This window comes from Myodes glareolus, chromosome 21, assembly GCF_982192425.1.
Source record: "Myodes glareolus chromosome 21, mMyoGla1.1, whole genome shotgun sequence".
Lineage (NCBI taxonomy): Eukaryota > Metazoa > Chordata > Mammalia > Rodentia > Cricetidae > Myodes > Myodes glareolus.
In genome coordinates, this window is record NC_142046.1 from 44,052,081 (window position 1) to 44,072,714 (window position 20,634).

Below are 20,634 nucleotides of genomic sequence, written 5' to 3' on the forward strand. Positions count from 1 at the left end.
ACTATGCCTGTGATTTGAAAGAGCTATTATGATTTATTTTTCTAATCACACACCTTTGAAGAGATGAAAGCTTCAATTTATTTCATAAAATGTTTTTTTATGGGTTTTTGACAGCTTGTCTTTCTACAAGCAATGTGTGAGGAGGAAATCAGAAACCCTTGGGTGGATGTCTCTTCAGGGAACTTGTGTGGACAGCCTCCCTAGAATTAAAGGCATTGCCAAGGCTCTGTAGGAATGGAGTCCCTCCCCTCGGGCCGTTTTCTGTACTGCTTGCAGTATACCCCTGAGCTGACATTCCAGTCCCAGACAACTGTGTATTTTAATTCTGTGTTTTCCCTTTATCGCTGTTTGTCTCTGAGGAAATGTCCTTTAGCATCTCCCTTGGCTTCGTACCTACTTTTAGAAGGTTCAAGTTTCCCTTCTCCCTTCGCTGGAAGCTCTGTTACTCATTCTGTTTGCTTCATGCTTTCAAATACAGTCTTTTGATTTTTGGTGGTGGTATATTTTTTTTTCTTTTTCTCTCAGGTGTAACATGCCACATAGCTTAGATTTTTTTCGAGTTCACCTTCCTTACTGCTTCCTAAATCCTCCCAGGTCACCAATATCCGGTATCTTCGCTTCTCCAGAGTTCTTCCACAGATTCTGTTGCTGACATGACTTGAAGTGTCCATTACTCATCTGCTCTCCTGGAGTTGCTGGTGCACATCTGGGCTGCTCTTGCACTTTCTTCTGTAATGAACTCCCACTTCTGGATTTAGACTTTACCGATAAAAGCACATTTATTACACATCTATATAACAACTATTCAGATTAATGTATGATCTAATAAGTGAATAATTACAAAGCCATGGTTGAATATAAAATGCTATCAAAGCTATAAATATTACTTACTAATTAATAGCTCATAACTATCTCAGATTATTTTTAGAACTAGGTAGGAAATAAATTATAAATGAATGCTAGTAGAATAAATCTACTCTGAACTGTGACTTTGACAAGGTAGCATATTATTCAGAAGTAGAAACTATCCAACATTGACATGCTCATGTTTTACCGTATGACTTACAAGAAGTTTGTATACGTACACAGTCCAGGTGTTCTCTGGAAGTGTCTCTGAGTTTCAGATGTCTCAGAATTTTATTTGTCTCAATCTTTTCTGGTTGAAGAAATCATTAGACAAACAGTGATTTTTACACTCATATGTCATTAGATAGTTACTAATATACAATTATGTCTCCATCGGATCAGAGGAATTAAAGGAAATAAAGGACTCAGTGCTGAGCCTGACCACCCAAGTCATCCCCAGAACCCACATGGTACAAGGAGAGAACTGACTCCCTCAAATTGTCCTCTGACAAATCACAGATATACCCCCAAAAAATTAAAAATGAAAAATCTATTACTTTTAGTATAATTTCAAGGTCAAATAAAGTTGGTTCTTAAGAAAACCATAATTTTTAGGATAACACTGCAAAGAATACTTATAAAATAACAAAAGTCTAATTTTATGATCCAAGAACATTCATTATAATACCAGAATTCTAGAACCTCACAAGTTTTGCTTTATTGCTCATTTGAGACAAGGTTTTGCTGTATGTTCCAGATTGGCCTCACACTCACAAACCTCTGCCTCTGTCTCTGGAGCACTGAGCTTATTGTCACGCGCCGTCCTCTCCAGCTCTAAAATGTATTGTTTTAGTTACTGACTTTCACATCGGAACAACATTGCAGTCTAACTTTAAGATCACATCTTTCTTCCATGAAATAAAATGAATTTTTAATATCAAATACTAAATTTTAATGTTATCAAATATTCAAATAATGAGAATACCTACTTCAATATTTAATATTCTCATTCCTAATACAGTAAAGAACATTAGTGCTCAGATTTTAAACATCAACTTACAATTTAAAGCTCCTGAACCAAAACACAAGCTTTTGAAGTGTTTCAAGGTATCATATTTGGAATAAGTGAATTATTTCCAGAAAAGGCCTTATTATCTTATAATTGATAAGTGTTAGAATGTGTGTTGGCAATAATACATCAAAATAATATTTATATAGTTTTATATATTAGGTTAACTTCTTAGTTTTCTAAAACTAAAAACAACCTCAGAGTCTATATCTCTCTAATGAATGTTGTTATCCATATGCCCATTTAGATTTAGTTGTCCTCTTAGGCAAGGTTTTGTTGAGGTACGTTTTTCTTGGCAGAGGGACTTGGCAGAGGGATTGTAGTTGTGATTGAACACGACTTTATGAATGCTAGTAGTAAAAATCACCTTACAGAGAATAAAGTCATGTTCAATCACAACTTTGCACTGTCTCACTTTCTGCTATGCTAAATTAAGTGCAAAGTATTAGCAAACACTTCCATCATTGACAGTGGGGATCTGAGTTTAGATGGTGTGGGTTAATAAAAAAATAACACAGACATTGGAAAAAACATGAATTTCATCTGAAATTTGATTGATGAATCCCTGAATCTTGAGAAAGCCTGATGGTTTTTAGGCACACTATTTGGGGTATTGTAGTAGTGCAAAGCTATTCCTGTAGGTCATTATACAGCAACTTGGTAGGCTGATATGGGTCTCATCTCTGCTGATGGAAATATTACTGTGACCGGGCAACAGAACAAGTGCACATTTTGACTTATGTGCTTTTTATCTTTGGGTTTCACTGTTGTGTTTTCCCCCATGTCTTAGGATTTTTGGGGGACTTATATTAGATATCAAAAGAAAAGCTCCATTCTTCTGGAGTGACTTCAGAGACGCTTTCAGCCTGCAGTGTTTAGCATCTTTCCTGTTTCTCTACTGTGCGTGCATGTCTCCGGTCATCACATTTGGAGGACTCTTGGGAGAAGCAACTGAAGGTCGTATAGTACGTATTATGCTTTTCTCTGAACTCTGAATCTTAGTCTGTTTTTTGGAGAGAGATTTGATACATGGTCCAGCAAACAAATTTCCTATGAATGTACTGGATGTCTAGTGGAACTGGTGATCTGGGAAGAGAATATCTTAGAAACATTTATTTTGAGTCTTATACAAGGCTACGGCCTGATGCCACATCCCTTGATCTAAAACTTTCCATCAGTTTTAGGTTCAGTTCATTTTTCAAAGATCTTTGTCATGCTTCTATTCAGACACTGATTATGACAACATTTAAATAATTAATGAAGCAATAAAAGATGAAGCAAGAAGGTCTAGCTCATACTTCCCAGTTGCTATCACTGATTTTCTACCCTCATGTGCCATTTTCTCAGCCTTATTTCCCATATTCTGCCTGCATTTGCTAGGCCTAACGCAGTGAAGGGTGAAAACGTGAACCACCGTATCTAAAATGTTTGTATATTACAATGTCTGCCTGCTTAGATGAGGGAATTCATGTTGTTTTTACAGAGTGCAATCGAATCACTGTTTGGAGCATCTATGACCGGGATAGCCTATTCTCTTTTTGGTGGACAGCCCCTTACCATATTAGGCAGTACAGGACCTGTTTTGGTGTTTGAAAAGATTTTGTTTAAATTTTGCAAGTAAGTATTATGACTCTTGACTACTATATGCTTTTTCATTGTTTTTTTTTTCTTCATCCAACATCACTTTTGGAGGTTCTGTGGGGAGAAATGAAATTGGTTGGTATGATTCAGTCTGTCATTTTTGTCTCTCAGTGGAATTGAAGGAAAAGTTAAAAGATTTATGCATATATCATACATTCAATATTTATAATAAATGAGATTCAGTTTTAAGCACCAAGAAGCCTCCATTAATTTGTTCCTTTAGATTTCTCTATAGACAACATCTGGAACTCAGAGACTTGTGGGATGTGAATTTGCTCACTTTTTCTTCCTAAATTAGGCTTATTTAAACTTATTTCAAAGGTAGCAAGCTGCAAAATGACCTTCTTCCCACACTTTCCTCCTTCTCCTAGAGAATATGGGCTTTCATACTTGTCTTTACGAGCCAGCATTGGGCTATGGACTGCAACCCTGTGTATCATCCTGGTGGCCACTGATGCGAGTTCCCTTGTCTGCTATATCACTCGGTTTACTGAAGAAGCTTTTGCTTCTCTTATTTGCATCATTTTTATCTATGAAGCCCTGGAGAAGTTGTTTGAACTTAGTGAAGCCTATCCAATCAATATGCACAACGATTTGGAACTGCTGACACAGTACTCGTAAGTCCAATTTCCGCTCTTGGCTACCAGCCTCTTCTCACAATATTGTTATTGTTTAAGAAATATGATGACCTTAGTCAGCATAGAGTGTGCCTTAAATCGATTCATGACCCGACGTCCTGGACTTTCAGAGATGAATAGGAATTTAAGTCATCTAATCAGCTTCACATCTGATTCTTGGGTTCTTGTTACAGCATCGCTGCCAAGAACATCGTTCTAAAGCTCTGTTTGTCAAGTGTTTCATAAAATAAACACATAATTAACCAAGTCAATATAAATACAGATTGGTTTTGTTTTTCCAGACTGTATCATTTTGCTCATCTTTTAAGTTAAGATTTAAAGTAAGTGAGAGAAACTCCTCAATTCTAAGTTGTAGTAGTTTGATGTTTGAAATTGTGATTTAAAACGGATGAAAACCAGCACACTTAAGGTTTAATTTTGGTTTTGGATGTTCGTGATAAAGCTATTGAAGTGTTAATTGTTGAAGGAGATATTACATCAAGACTGAAGATGAATTACAGCTTTCTAATTTGGTATACTAACTATCAGCAATTGCTCTAACACTGAATCTATAGCATATCCGTGGTCATTAAATGGTACTTTTTATTTAATTTTAGGATTTTTGTTCCACTGGAAGATCACAGAATAGATGTGTGAAGTGATGTGCTCTTCTTCAAGCACTTTAACCTCTGTTCTAGCCACCACTTAGATAGAGCTCAGATACTGTAAATCTTTCCTTATTGCTGGAAATCCATTGTCAAAATTACATAATAATAATAGTTAATTTAATATTATAACTTATTATTATATTATTATTCTTAACATAATAATAATAGTTTAATATTATAACTTTAAAAGAGTGAGATAATGATTCATTTTTTAAATGACATGGTTCTTAGTTTTTAACCTTTTTTTTTTGTTTTTGGCCATTGAAGAAAGCTTCAAACAAGATACCTCTATTTGGAAACAAGAAAATTCAATATTTACATGTAGAATAATTTTCCAAATAAAAATAATATTGATGGTATGATGGTATTGTGAGTAAGGCCATGAAGGAAATAGGTGGATGTCCTGGAAACTCGGGGAGAGGCAGATAAAAGTTGCTAGGAGGCACATGTGGCAATAATAGGACAACTTGGAAGTATCTTTTCTATATTTCTAGACATTAAACTCAGGTTGTCAGACTTGGTGTAAGCACCTTGACCTGCTAAGACATGTCATTATTATGTTCACTGAACAGAAAGTAGAATTTTTGGATATCTCTGTTAGGATACATGATTATCTCTGGTTGTAGTCTCAAGCCAGTGATAATTTAAGTGCTATTCACTGTACTAGAAGCTAGTATAACCATAGTGAATGATACTCTTACTTCAAACACCTTACTATATATGAGAGGACATAGAAGGACATAAGAAAAAGATGATTGATGTGTTGAGATATTGATACAGAATTTTAAGGTGCCAAATGAATATCTCACTTTGATATGAACTTTGGGGAAGGTATTGAGAAGGGTAGGGATATTGCTCACATGGAAATCATTGAGCCCAGGATGTTGGAGAGTCACTAAAGCTTTGAAATATTTTTTTGAAACCAGATTGATAGTGGTAAAAAGCCAGGAAAGTCACCCAGGTCTCACTAATGTGATACAGTTTAAGTACATTATCAATAAACTGTCTGAGAAAGGAGATGGGAAACAAATAAAACAGGTAAAAGCTGTAATAGAAGGGCACCAACTCTTCTTGCAACTTTAGTAGGAGTTTCTTAGGTATTTAAGCTGAAAAACACAGTTGATATCCTTTCATGCAGAGAGAAAAGTCTTGAGAAGCAAGGACTGAGCCCAAGATAATGTAACTAGCGTAAAGTTAGAGAAATGGAGATTATTGTGGGCCTGGAGGTTTAAAAGGTAAGGCAAACGTGCTGCCAGTTGTAGGGTGTAAGGACAAGAAGTACCACAGAGCAGTAGAGGAGAAAAGAGATCCAACAAAATTAAGGGAAAAACTTTTAAAAAATCATGATTAACTTTAAGAAACAATGTTATGAGAGGCAAAAATGAGAAGCAATTTAACCAAAAATTAAGGAAAGTAAAGGTGTTAAAGGATTGGAGAAAGTATACATAGGCTATTTGAGGGTCAAAGAAAGTTGACAACAGGCCTGTCGGGAACGGCAGTGAGATCATTGGAAGGGCAATTTATGACCTAAAAGAATCGCTTTGAAATGAGGCCTGAAAGCAGAGAGAAGGAAGTCACAGAGATGTCAGAGACAGAGTGAATAACTCAGAGTTAGAGTTCTCAAGGTGTCAAAAACCAACAAGGGCCAGACATGTGATACCAATAAATAAAACTAATGGCACATGGGGGCTTGGGAGTGAGACTTGCTCTCACAAGCCTTGCTTAGCATGGTGACAAGTGGCCTAGGTCCTGATTTCCTTGTGTTTCCACCTCTGCCTCTGAAAAAACAAATCTTCCTTAATTATGAGCTTTTGATTAGTCTACAACTGTTAAGTTTCATATGGAATTTTCAAACAGAATTTGTTTTGTTGATTTTCCTGTCCACTCTTCTCCACTACCCTTCTGTTCTGTTCCCCTTGCCTCTTTCCATGCATTGGGTTCCATTGCCCTCCTCCATTCCTTTAGCACCCCTGTTTTACCCCCTCCATGGGGGAACATTAGAAGCTAGGATCTCCATAGAGGAGAGGGCATTTAAAAGGATCTTCACCCTTCCTCCATCTCAACCCTTCCATTCCCCCAAGCTCTCCCCAATCCTTCCCTTCTCCCTTCTCTCTCCCCCTCTTCCCTTCCCCTTCCCCCACCCCCACCCCACTTCCATGTTCCCAACTTTTGTCCTGCGATCTTGTCTGCTTCCAATTTCCAGAAGGATCTATATATGTTTTTCTTTGTGTTCACCTTATTATTTGGCTACTCTAGGCTTGTGAACTATAGGCTCAATGTCTTCTGTTTATGGCTAGAGTCCACTAATGAGTGCATGCATGTACTGGCTTTTTTGAACCCTAATCTATTTGGATGCATACCTTTCTAGGCCTGGATGGAGAAGGGAGGGCATTGGACTTCCCACAGGGCAGGGTACCCTGCCCTCTCTTAAGACCAGAGGGGGAGGGAAGAGGGGGCGTGGGGAAGCGGGAGGGGAATGGGAGGAGGGGAGGAAGTGGAAATTTTTGAATGGAGAAATAAAAATTGAAAAAAAAAAGGATCTTTGCAATTCCAGTTTTCCTTGGAGGGCACAGGCTGCGGTCACTTGCTGTGTGACCACTAAGCGTGAAATGTGTATTGTTCTTTGTGCCCATTGTCCACCCACACAGACCTTTTCACCAAAGTTAAGGAGGTAGAAAGGCTGATTCGGAATGATGGACGGTGATGTTTTACTGTCGATGGCACCTGAAATGAGAATTACAGAAACTGGATGTCAGTTGCCTTGGGCACAGACTTGACCACGTGCTGACACTGTCCAGAGTCCTTATTTATTTTTACATGGTGATTGCTTGCCAAGTGTCCTCCAGTTTAATATACACACTCATTAAACAGCTCTAAATTCTACCATCAGAATTAATTTTATGAACCGAACAGTTTTATTTTTTATAAATACATGAATTTTATTAGGTATTGTCATGACTTGTTTTTTAGAAAAAAAATCAAACTTTGTTGTTATACATCATATGCTTTTAGTTATCTGTCCTAAAGAAAATTTAAAAGCATCTGCTAAGAATAGCTATTTTATTACAAGAATGTTTTGTGTAATCTATCTGCTTCTGTATGCCATTGTAGTGATTTTTTTAAAGTCCTGTCATTAGTTTTTAAGGCTCATTATACTAGTGCCCACCTAAAATTTCCTACATTTGGTATTGCTGGCTTCATGCTTTCATGGGTTTTATTTCAAAAATTCCTAGAAAATGCTATGGTCTGGACACACTATATCTGAGGTTGTGATTTTTTTTTTTGCAAACTGAATGTTCCTGTAGTTGCATATATGTTACACTATATATACCATATGTTGTATTCAGGAAGAAGATATTGGGAAGATGCCAGCATCATTAGGTTCTACATTTCAGACATGCTTTGTATTTGGGCCTTCTATATTCAAATTTCATATACTATACCAACCAAATAACAAAATGTTCTTGATTTAAATAAACAATAACAAAAAATTTCTAGCTTTTCTGGCATCTTAACCTCACAATGTGGTAATATGTAGACCTTACACTTGAAAATACATGGTTCCCTTTTATTGTGCCAAGAGCAAGTGTCAAGATAATCTATTTAGTTTTGAGTATGTTTTACACCAGATGATCAAACTGAATATGTCACATTAGCAATAAGTAATGAGTTTGAGGGAATTATTTTTCTGTGGTAGCTTTAATTTTAAAGAATGGCAAAAACAAAATGTTATACTTGTGTAAGATGAAATGCTTCTTCAATATGTAGTAAGATTCGTAAGGTTGACTACTAAGATAATGTATGTATATGATAAGAAGGGAGAAAGAGGTCACCATGTATAAGGAAGTGAACTATTCAGAGGGTGCTGGCAGTGGAGAGGCTAATACATGAGAACAACATATGGCACCTCTACATGAAATGCCATAATCAAAGCCATACTTTGTATGCTGGTCTAAAAAATCTAATTTTTTAAAAAAGCATACGTTATACTTTGCAAATATGTGAGTTCAAGCAAAATTTAGGGTCTATTACCTGAGTTTCTCATATATATGTAAGACTAAAGTTAAATTAAAAGCATACTTTCCAGGTTTCTTTTTTAAAATTTGTTTAAAATTTATTTTTCTCCCATATATTACATCCCAACTGCAGTTTCCCCTCCCTGCTCACCTGCCAACTTCCACCCCAAGCATTCCTCCTCCATTTACCTTCAGAAAAGGGCTAGCCTCTCAGGGGCATCAAACAAACATGGTATATCAAGTTGCAATAAGACTAGGTACCTCCCCTCATATAATGCTGGATGAGGCAACTAAATCGGAGGAAAAGGAACCCACCCAGCCCTGCCATGTGGTTGCTTGTCTATCACATGTCTGACCTCCAGCACTCCAAGTTGACTTAAAAATCATGACTTTCCCTTTTTGCCTCTTCTAGGCAGCTGCGGAGAATTATAGTTTGCCTGCCTTGGATGTTTTCCTTTTAAACTCTAATAACATAGTCCTCAAGTTGTTAAAAACTATTGAATCTATAAATTTTGAATTAATTTGACACACTATAAGGATCTTAACATGGAATGAATATATGTGATGTAGTTGTATGTGGCTACATGCATGAGCGACACAAGTGGTGTACATACATATGCAGGCAAAGCATTTAAACTCATAAAATAAAATAAATTTTTAAAAAATGAGTCAACTATTTCTCGATTTTTATTAAACACTTGTCTTTGTTTTCCTTCTTTGATTTTGAGCTCAATTGTTTTTTAAACTGACACATACATACTTTTTTCATATAATGTTTGAAAACATATGTACATTGTGTGCTGATTCAAATGTAAATTGAAATTATTTAATCAACATTATTGTTTCTTTAGAGTAGAAATATTTAAACCATTTTTTCTAGTGTTTTGATAAAGAGCAGTGTGTTATCATTATCTACAGTCACTCTACTGTACAGCAGGACAGCATGACTTCTTGCTCCTATATAATAATAGCTTGTTATGATTCATGAAGCTTTTTTATAACCCTGCTCTAATGTTCCCCCAGACTCTGGTAGCCAACATTCTGCTTTCAGCCTCTGTGAGAGTCACATTTTTAATTCCATATGACTGCAATCATGTGGTGGTTTTCTTTTTGTTCCTGGCTTATTTCACTTAGCAGAATGACCATCCATGTTCATAATAATATGAATTATATGCCAGTTTTAGAGAAAGAGTGTCTCACACACATACATATGTATATTAACTTGTATATAATATATAAATATATTAATTTACATAAATATATAAAATTTTATTTACTCATCAGTTGATAAGCACTTAAATTGGTTCTTTTTTGTGCCTCTTGTGGCTATTTTTTATACAATAAATATGAGCATGCAGATGTGTCCTTGACAAAGTGATTTTCTTTGGATATATATACCCGTTAGTGGTACTAATAAATCATATGGTAGTTCTGTTTTTAATTCCTTGAGAAAATCCACATGGTTATCTACAATGATTTTACTAACTTACATTCCCATCATATAAAGAGCTTGCTTTTCTCCACTTACTAACCATCACTTTTGTCTTTATAGTATTCGTCCCATCAGCTGTGTAGGGGCTCTCATGACCAAGAGCTCTTGTGAAGTGTTTTGTCACACACTGGTTGGAAGATGTTTGTTTGTCATCCTTGGAAAAACATTAGCTTAGATCTGTTGTCTAATTCTAAATTGGATTATGATTATTTTATGGTTACCTTTGCTCATGAATTGAGTTCTTTGTATATTTTGGCTATTATTACCTTGCCAGGAACCTAGTTTTTAAACAATTTTTCCCATTCTGTTGATTGTTTCTTCTCTGTAGAAACTTGCAGTGTTTTCATTTTGATTTGTTTCCTACACTTTAGAGCCACACTCCCCAGCTCCTTGCTCATTCCAATATTTTGAAGCATTTCTCTGTTTTCTAATAAAAGTTTCATAGTTTTAGGTTTCCTAATATTTAAGTCTTTAATATATTTTGTTCTGTCTTTTGACTATGGTGAGAAACCATAAACTAAACTATGGTTTAGTTTCACCCGTGTCTTGACTTAAATTATTCAAAGGATAAAACTGTTTCCGGGAGCAATAATATAAAACCATTAGTTTACTATTGATCTGTTTTATTCTCATTGTCCCTCTAATAAGCTGTGAAATGTTCAGGAACAGAGCTGGTATGTCTTCATCTTTCCATTTCCCAAGACCCTGAGAACTGTATAGATATTCCTGCACCTTTGTTGACAGTGTCTGTCTACAATTTATTCTTCATGTCCACTGTTGGCTATTTTACTTCTCTATTACTATAGTTTGATTTATAGGTCCTAAATAAACTAATCTTCCATACTTCCTTTCAAGGACAATGAGAAGGCAGAAGATTACATCATTTATTCAATATTTAAAAGAGAATTCTTTCCTTAAAAACGAACCAAATAACCACATGTTATACACCAGATTTTGGTGAGATAGAAAGACTATTCTTAGAGAGTTCACAGTCTATGAAGTGCTGACCCAATTTCTCTTTGCTTCTGAGCTGACCTAAATTTAAGGATGTATTCTGAACTGCTTAAAGTGAAATTTAATGATGTTTCAATTTACATTAAAATATCCCAGCATTGATATTGAGATAGTTTCATTTTCCTGCCTCAAGAAAATGATGTTCTGACCTAGAATCCAGCTAACATTAAACCAGAGAAACTATACTCTAGAAAAAGCTTCTGCAAACTTTGTTAAGTTCCTCTGAAATTCTGTTTCCCTGTAATTTTATGTTTGCACAAGTTTTGTAAAGCAAAATATATTTGCTGTAAAAAACAAGTTACAGGTTTATGACTTATCAATAATCAAATAAGACAGAGTAGATAAACAGATTTTCTAATGTCATGTTTTTGCTAATTAGGTGATGTATTATTGCTGTACCATTCAGCTTTATATTTCCTGTTGGACACATTACTTTGTGTTTCATATAAAAGTAATGTCATATATATTTATATGTAAAGTTTTGGTCAAATTATTGTGGGTCTTGTACCGTTCCATGTACTGTTGTTTCCTTCATTCATCACAGCTTTGCTGGATGTTTTCAATGTCAGAGCTACTTCTGTCATTGTTAGAAGCTTTTATAATAATTTGTATGAGTGGAAGGAAATTCCCTTTAACCATAAAAATTAACATTCTAATTGCTCTTGTAAGATATTTATTAACTAGCCATATTCGGTTAGTTCAGAATATTTCTCTATTTACAAATGCCATTCTTGGTAATAAAAGGTGTTCTGCTTACACATTTTGCATTTATTAGTTAGCATATGGAAAAAATTCAAATGGAAAGCATGTGTGTTTGTATGTATGTGTGTAAAAGAGAGAGAGGTTTTATTTTATATCAAATCAATATTCTGTGATATGGCTTCATTATTTTTATAACTCAGAATACTATTGAAATAAAAACATAAATATGTTTGGCTTATATAAACATAAGATAAACATGATTCTATAATTTTTATATTGTGAATAAATATATAATGTGCTATGCAGCACTCTTGGGGGCTAATTTAGTCTATAAAATTGCTTGAAAAGACACAAAGCCCTTCCGGTTTAGTGCACAAAGGAGAGGCCTATTATTAACTGCCAAGGCAAAGGACAGCATCTGCAGCCTAGGAACTAAAATTAGTGACATTGCTGAAGGGAGTTCTACCACATTACACTTTCCGGAAGACAGCCATAGGCTCGTGTGTGGGGAAGGCAGATCACCTCCATTAGCCTTGAGAAAGAAAGCAAAGACTTCTGCATGTGGGCATTTAATTACACTGTTTATCTAATCACTTTGTGTCCATTTATATAAACAAGATTGTTGGGAGAACTTGTTTTTCTGTGGGAAGCAAAGGATAAGAGATAGCATGTTTTATAAAAAGTGCATTTTAAGCCAATTGATCTTTTACTACAAGGCATTTTAGACTGTTTTTCAGAAGCCACACGGTCATCTCACAAGATGCAGAAAAAGACTTTGTGACAAAATCCAAAATTCTCTTGTGGTAAAAGTCCTAGAAAATCTAGGCACATCAATATATATTCATTATAATAATGGCAATATACAGGAATCCCACTACCAAAGATATGTTAAATGAAGGAAACTCGAAAGAATTTCTACTAAGTAGCCCTCATAATGGCTTCCTCAATCCAAATATCTCTTTACTTGCTCTCATCTTTGTCCTTCCTCCATCTAGACTATCCCTTTCCCTCAAGTTCTCCTCCCTCTCCCCTTCTCCCCTCCTCTTCCCTTCCACTCTCCCTTCTCTGCCCACCTCCATGCTCCCAATTTTGTCAGACGATCTTGTCTATTTCCCTTTCAGGTGGATCCATGTATGTTTTTCTTAGGGTTCACCTTGTTACTTACCTTCTCTAGAATCATGAGCTATAGGCTCGATATTTTTTGTTTTACAGCTAGTATCCACTTATGAGTGAGTACATATCATGTTCATCTTTCTGAGTCTGGGTTACCTCACTCAGGATGTATATTTTTCTAGTTCCATCCATTTGCATGCAAATTTCAAGATGGCATTGTTTCTTTTTCTAATGAGTATTAAACTGTTGTGTAACTGTGCTACATTCTCTTTATCCATTCTTCAGTTGAGAGGCACTTAGGTTGTTTCCAGGTTCTGGCTTTTACAAATAATGCTACAATGAACATAGTTGAACAAATGTCCCTTTAGCTTGATTGAGCACCTTTTGGGTTTATGCCCAAGAGTGGTGGTATTGCTGAGTCCTGAGGTAGGTTGACTAGAGAAATTCCCAGGAATCCACAAGGATGACCCCAACTAAGACCCTAAGCAATAAAGAAGAGGGTTCCCTAACTGGCCCTGACCTGTAGTCAGACTGATGAATATCTTAAATATCACCATAGAACCTTCATCCAGCAACTGATGGAAACAGAGGCAGAAAGCCGCAGTGGAACACTGGGCTAAGCTCCCAAAGTCCAGTGTAAGAGTGGGAGGAGTGAGAATATGAGCAAAGAGGTCAAAACCATGATAGGGACACCCACTAAAACCGTTTACCAGAGCTAATGGGGGCTCACCAACTCCATCTGGACAGGGAAAGAACCAGCATAGGTCCAAACTAGACCCTCTGAATGTGGATGATAGTTGTATGGCTGGGGCAGACTGTGGGGCCACTGGCAGTGGCACCAGGATTTATCCCTACTGCTTGTACTGGTGTTTTGGGAACCTATTCTTCTTGGATGGATGCCTTGCTCAGCCTAGATATAGTAGAGAGGGCCTTGGGCCTTCCCCAAAGCAAAGTTCCTTACTCTCTCTGAGGAGTAGATGGGGGGGGGATAGGGAGGAGTATGTGGAGGTAATGGGAGGAGGAGAGGGAGTGGAAACTGGGATTGGCATGTAAAATGAAAAAAAGATAGTTTTCTTTTAAAAAAATAAAATAAATTTTTAAGAAAGAATTTCAACTAAAATAAGGAACAGGACAAGGATATTCACCCTCTTTATTCTTGTTCAGTAGATTGCTTGAAGAGTTAGCTAGTGCAATAAAATAAGTGAAAGAGATAAAGAAATAGAGAAAGAAGTCAAATTACCCCCAAGTTCAGATGATATAATGTTCTGTATAAAAGTACCTACATACTCCACCAGGAAACTTCTACAGTTGATAAATTATTCAGTGAAGTAGCAGCAAATACAGTTAACACATAAGAATCAGTAGTTTTTCTATATACAAGTGAAAACATACTGAGAAAGAAATTATTAAGGGAAACAATCCCATTCACAGTAGCATCAAAAATATCCTGAAATAAATCTAACTAAGGAAGTGAAAGACAAATTTATAAAATAAAAATGTTAAGATATCAAAGAAAATAATGGAAGATACAGGGAGATGCAAAGACCTCCCATGCTCCTGCATTTATAGAATAATATTGTGGAAATGGCTATACTACCAAAAGCAAGTTGTAGACTCACAGAAATCTCCATCAAAATTCCAACTCGATTGTCACAGAAATTGAAAAAAATAATCTTAAATTTTGCTTGGAAGCACACCCAGAAACAGAGAGAGAGAGAGAGAGAGAGAGAGAGAGAGAGAGAGAGAGAGAGAGAGAGAGAGAGAATCCTGAGTAATGAAAGAACTAGTAGAGACATCACTAGTAGTCCCGGCTTTAAGTTTATAGCTAGAGAGCTGTAGTAGCAATATAGAGAAAAGCAATAATGTATCAGAGAAGTTGGGCTGACTCCAGGGTTCTGTCATTCTCACAACAGTAGTAATAACCACAGTGATGGCACAGAACACCCTTTTAGTATTTACTTATGATAGATCTTATCTTGGGGATTTTGCCAATATTAATTTGTTTGCTCTATGAACTTGGAGACTGTAACCGCCATTTCATACATGAGGAAACTATAGCTTAGATTGCTTACATATTATGTCCAAGATCACTCAGCTAAATGATTGATTTGAATGAATAAATATGGCTGGAACATCCATTATTGTGAGAATATACCTAAAGAATAGTCTTGCATTTATGCTTCTACATTACTGTTAGAGTCCTCAGAAGTTGGTTTGTGTTAAATTAACAAGAGAATTTGCTCTTCACTCAGGTTTTATCCCCTTACAATGCTATCTCTGTTTTTTGTTTCATTTCTTTGCTTTAGAGTTTAGGTTGTTTCCAAATTATTTGGATTGTGTTCATATCAAGGGAAGATATGAAAATTTCCTTATTTTATCCTTGATTCATATTTAAGAACATGTGAGTCCAGTATTCAGAGGTTCCTTTTGAGCCTCCAAGTATTGTACACAGATCATTTACTTTTTTTCCTGGTTCTGTACTGGGGATTGACCCTAGGCCTCACATTGCTAGAGAAACACTTTACTGAGAGTTGCAGACAGAGTCCCAAAGATAACTGAAACTTTTTATGTAAACATGTACACTGTGAAACCTGCCTGGTGAGCATTCTGATATCTAGTGTGTGAACTCTAGGTAAAAACAAAACAAAACAAACAAAAAACAACAACAAAAGAAAAAAACAAAAAACAAAAAAAAGTGATATTCTTGGCTATTCATGGTGTCTTTATCTATAAAATAAATATTTTACTCTAAAATATTTTCCTAATTTGGAACTGATTTGAGAAAAATGTCATTGAGGCATATGTAACTAATGTTCATTCCTTTTAGATCACCAGTATTATGCTAGATTTCTAACTAGCACTTTCAGGAAACCATTGGTAGCATGTAAATGACAATAGAATACCAAGAATGCAGTGGCACCTTTATGCCCTTGTTCTCACAAACCCAGTACAGTCACTCGGAACAGCAGGGGTTGCAACCCCAAGGAAGTCCATACAAGGCTAGTGAAGTGAAAAGCCACATCACCATATGCAAAGCTGTGAGAAACAGGGCACTGAACAGCAGGAATGAGAGTGGTAGATGCAAGGAAATTGCCATAATAAAGCGCAAGAGTGCAGCACATTTAGAGGGATCTCTTAAAGGAGACAGGTCCCGAAAAAGGGAATAGGGGAGGCATAGAGAGATGTAGATCACTTCATTTGATCTGAGATAATCTCACTTTTCTAGCTATCCTGATAGAAATGGCACCAACTTATATCTAGAAGCAGTTCATCACAGCTGAAAGAGCAAGACTTACGGGGCCAAACAAACAAGGAAACACATCCATTTCTGTTAGTATGGACTTGACTAAGTTACTGCTCCTATACAGTTGTGTAGTATGTTCACATAACCTTCACACACCCTACGGTGTCCTATCTATGTCATGTGTGCAAGATAAGTAGTTGTCACCCTGCATTCTTTAGGAGATGACGATAGGGAATAAATCCACATGGGTTTGGTAAAGAAACAGTTTTTCTCTGGATATTTTTAAATCACATTGATTGGGACTGTGAATGCAGAATCTGGATAAGTAGAATTGACTGCATGCAAGTTTACTTTGAAAGAAAATGAAGAGAACTTTAGCATGGTAGGAATTCACTGATGTTTCTTTCATGTTGTGTTCGGGTGAAAATGTAACATTTGTGGTATACCATCAACGGCTGAGGAAGGATCTAGGAAACAATAAGGATAATGATCATGAGGAGAGCAGCCACAATTCCAGAGAGTGACAGTGTGCACTAAACACCACACACACACACACACACAGAGAGAGAGAGAGAGAGAGAGAGAGAGAGAGAGAGAGGGAGGGGGCAGGGGGGGAGAGGCAGAGACAGAGACCCAGACAGAGAGACAGAGTGATGGTTGAGAGACAGAGACAAATACACACACACACACACACACACACACACACCTCTGTGTGTATGTTAACTTATTCCTCATATTACCCCTAATAGGTGACTGATTTCAACTCTATTTCCCATAAAATGAAAGAAATGTAGAGTGGTTGAGTCATTTGCCCATAGTTACATAGATGATTGAGCTCCCTGACGCAAAAACCTGTATTCTATCATAATGTCCTGAACTTGGGAACAGCCATACTTAAGCACTATCTATTGCTGAAAACCTGTTTTTTTTTTTCTGTTCCCTTAAAACTCTTGTCACTAACTCTCCCCCCCCCCACCAGAAGCCCTCTCCAAGTGAGCTCAGTTAGAGGAACTCTATCTTCCCCTAGTGAGAGCCGACTGTGCCTATCTTTACAGGCCTTCTCAAATAGGATTTTTTTTTATAGTGATAGACTGTATAACTACTTGAAACATGGAACATTTGTGGTAATGAGCAAAGAAAGTTCCTGTAGTAGAGACAGAGGAGCATTTCCTAGGCAGAGAGATACTAGGCACTGAGCTTTCTACAGTCTTTAACTTAGAATTGCATGACAAAGTTAAATGTGACCTTAGGAGCGCTAATTAAATGTCATTTCGTTTTTAGTTAATATGATTGTTCAAATAGCTAAAGCAGAATGTTTGTAATTCTTCCAGGTGGCTTATAACCCACAGTCAAGTAGATGCTGGAATTATCCCTTCTTCTAGGAAATACTGCTAAGTGGTCCAGTATCCCAGCATTCTAGTCTTAATTGTTCGTATAGTCTTTCCAAGAGTGTTTTAGGTGACCTAGCTACTTGCCTGTCAGATGGATGAATGCTTTATCTAGGGAAAATGATTTCTCAGGTATATTCTTTGAATACAGTAAAAAAAAAACCTGCTTATTTCAGAAAAGCAATTGTTTTGCTCTTTCAGATGTAACTGTATGGAACCACATAGTCCTAGCAATGATACACTGAAGGAATGGAGGAAGTCCAATATTTCTGCCTCTGACATAATTTGGGGGAACCTCAGTGTGTCCGTAAGTAAAACATGGCACAAGAAGTCACATCTTGAGTCATTTACTGTAAAGACTTTTATTGACATTTTTAATCACTTATTGCAACTAAGGTAAGAATTTTGAAAATATAAACTTACACAAGTGTGGCGGCTTTGTTTTAAAGTCCCTCCATTTTAGAAATCCATCCACAGTCAGGTTTTCATTCCTTACAAAAAAAACTTCTTCTCGTAGACCTGAGTTGCCCTTCTGTTACACGAACAGAACGAAAGTCAACGGAAGACCATTAACTATGAGTCCTGGTGATCATCACGACAGGGCCCGTTCTGCATTGCCCACAAAGGACCTAGGATATTTCCTCTCACTGCGCGTGCTTCTCCCACTGTCAGAACAGGATGAGGGGAGCGGATGGGCTGATATTTTACTGTAAATACTAGTCTTTGATGAATGTGACAGTTAAAAAAAAACTCTCATATGTTTCTCAACAGATTTCCAACTTCCATTTTTATTCTTTAGTCTACTCAAAAGAAAAGGGAGGGGGCTACCCACACGTTTTTGCCTATAATGCTTAAATCTTGTACCTTTGCTTCATTTTTTTCTCTGTAATTTTTTTCTCACAGGAACATTTCTCTGTTTTTACTTTGTACTCCATGTATATGTGCGTCTCTCATAATCTGTATTCATAAGCTTCAGATATTTCTGTTCAGTGAAAGCATAGAATTTGTATAAAAAAAACAAGTGTTCTGCTTTATAATATATATAAAATTCTCTGGGTAGCCCCACTTTCTTTTCTATTCCTTCCAGTTGTGTACATTTCTATACAAAGTTTTTGCCACATTGCCTACCTTCATATTCACAAATATCTTTATAGTCATCAACCCAAAACCAGGCAAATTATACCTCATTTGATCAAACACATATTATTTCAGTGAGTCAGTTAACAGAACATAGAAATATTTTGTTATATAAATATTATAAGCCTCCAAATATTTTTGTTTAAGAAGAATATGACCTTATATCTGTTTCCATTATAAATGTTCTTTCAGAATTGTAAATCAAATGACTTACCCTTGGTTTACAATTCAATGCTCATATATATTTTATGATCTCTATTATCTCCTGTTATCTCTCCCTTGTCCCCTCCTTCTTTCTTCTTTACCCCCATGTGTGAGACATTCCCTTATCATAAAACAGAAATTAAATGTTGGATTTTGTAGGTTACAGATTTCACTTATCCAAATCAAGGCATCTTGAAGAGTGGTTCCTTGTCAATTTCTTTAGAACAAGCCTTCACTTATTCCTTTCTCCTTTTGTGGTTAACATTTATTCCTTTCCACCTGCATTGCCCTAGAAATGTAATTCAACCAGGTTTCTGGTACCCAGAAAAACCTTTTAAATTGTTCAGTAAAGGAAATGATGATGTAACTAAGAAAGAACAGTCCAGTTTATCAAAAGCTTTGTTCTGGAGTCATGGTGAACGTGTTTTGGTGTGAGTGTTCTTTGTAGAGACCCTGTTTAGAAACTTTATTATTTTATCCAAAGAGCTTCTGTTTGCTCCCTTTTCTTTTATTTCCTTTTCAGCACAAGTTGAAAATAATTCAGTCTGAATTATTCAAAAAGTAATTCATGTTTTATATACTTTCTGAGTATTTAATGCTAAATAGTAAAAATAGTAATATTAGCCAATCCTGAATAATAGCCTTCTAAAAGACAGACTTATTACACAATTGATTGAGTTAGTCATAAGTGAATTATTTTCAAATTTTTTACTTAAGATTTTTTTAATCAATATATTTTGATAGTGTTTTCCCTTTCCCACTTCCTCCCAAATGCTTTCACCTCTCTACCCACCCAACTTTTGAAAGTTAAAGTTTTGGGCTCAACTAGAGGTTTGTAAAAAATACTTTAGAGACAAAGAAAATTTAACATTTTTGACTTATTTTAATTTTTGAAGTTCTCTACTACAGGTCATTGTTTTGAAAGAAATTTCATACTATTTTTTATTAGTATGTAGCAGAGTTTTCAATAGATAATTTCTATTCTTGACCAGAAACATTCTGAATCACAAGAATGAATGTTGCACAAAGGAAAAGCCCTATGATTCTTAAGTCAACAAAATTAATTAATTTATCTTATGCTGTTTTTCTCAGGATAACCATAATTATTAACTAATGTATACATTAACAAAGCACTATATTGATAACTATTATAACAATATTAGTTATAATAATAACTAATTACTTTATAATAAGTAAAATAGTGATACAACATTTAACTTATATATATATTTAGCATATCATATATATTTTATTTTATCACAATATGTCTCATGATTACTAATTTATACCTTGCTAACTCATAAAGGACAAAGAATCAGAATAGAAGGGTTAAATATTAGATAAATACTGAATGATTATGTTGAACTATTACTGTGGGATATTACTTTAACTATGTAAAAGTGTGTTATTTTTATTTATGCTGCATTTGTTTAATTATGTAAAGATATGCTGCTGTTTTACCTTGCTGCTTAAGTAACCTAAC

General features: G+C 35.8%; 1 protein-coding gene across 6 annotated transcripts in view; it reads left to right on the forward strand.

The window, feature by feature from the left end:
* Positions 1-20,634, forward strand: part of Slc4a10 (solute carrier family 4 member 10) — a 231,728-nt gene that overhangs the window by 168,046 nt on the left and 43,048 nt on the right. For all 6 annotated transcript variants that reach the window (XM_048426118.3, XM_085681046.2, XM_085681049.2 and 3 more), the window contains 4 exons: positions 2,706-2,880; positions 3,399-3,532; positions 3,928-4,173; positions 18,012-18,117. In XM_048426118.3, the coding sequence (XP_048282075.1) occupies positions 2,706-2,880; positions 3,399-3,532; positions 3,928-4,173; positions 18,012-18,117 (661 nt within the window). The remainder of the gene's footprint in view (positions 1-2,705; positions 2,881-3,398; positions 3,533-3,927; positions 4,174-18,011; positions 18,118-20,634) is intronic.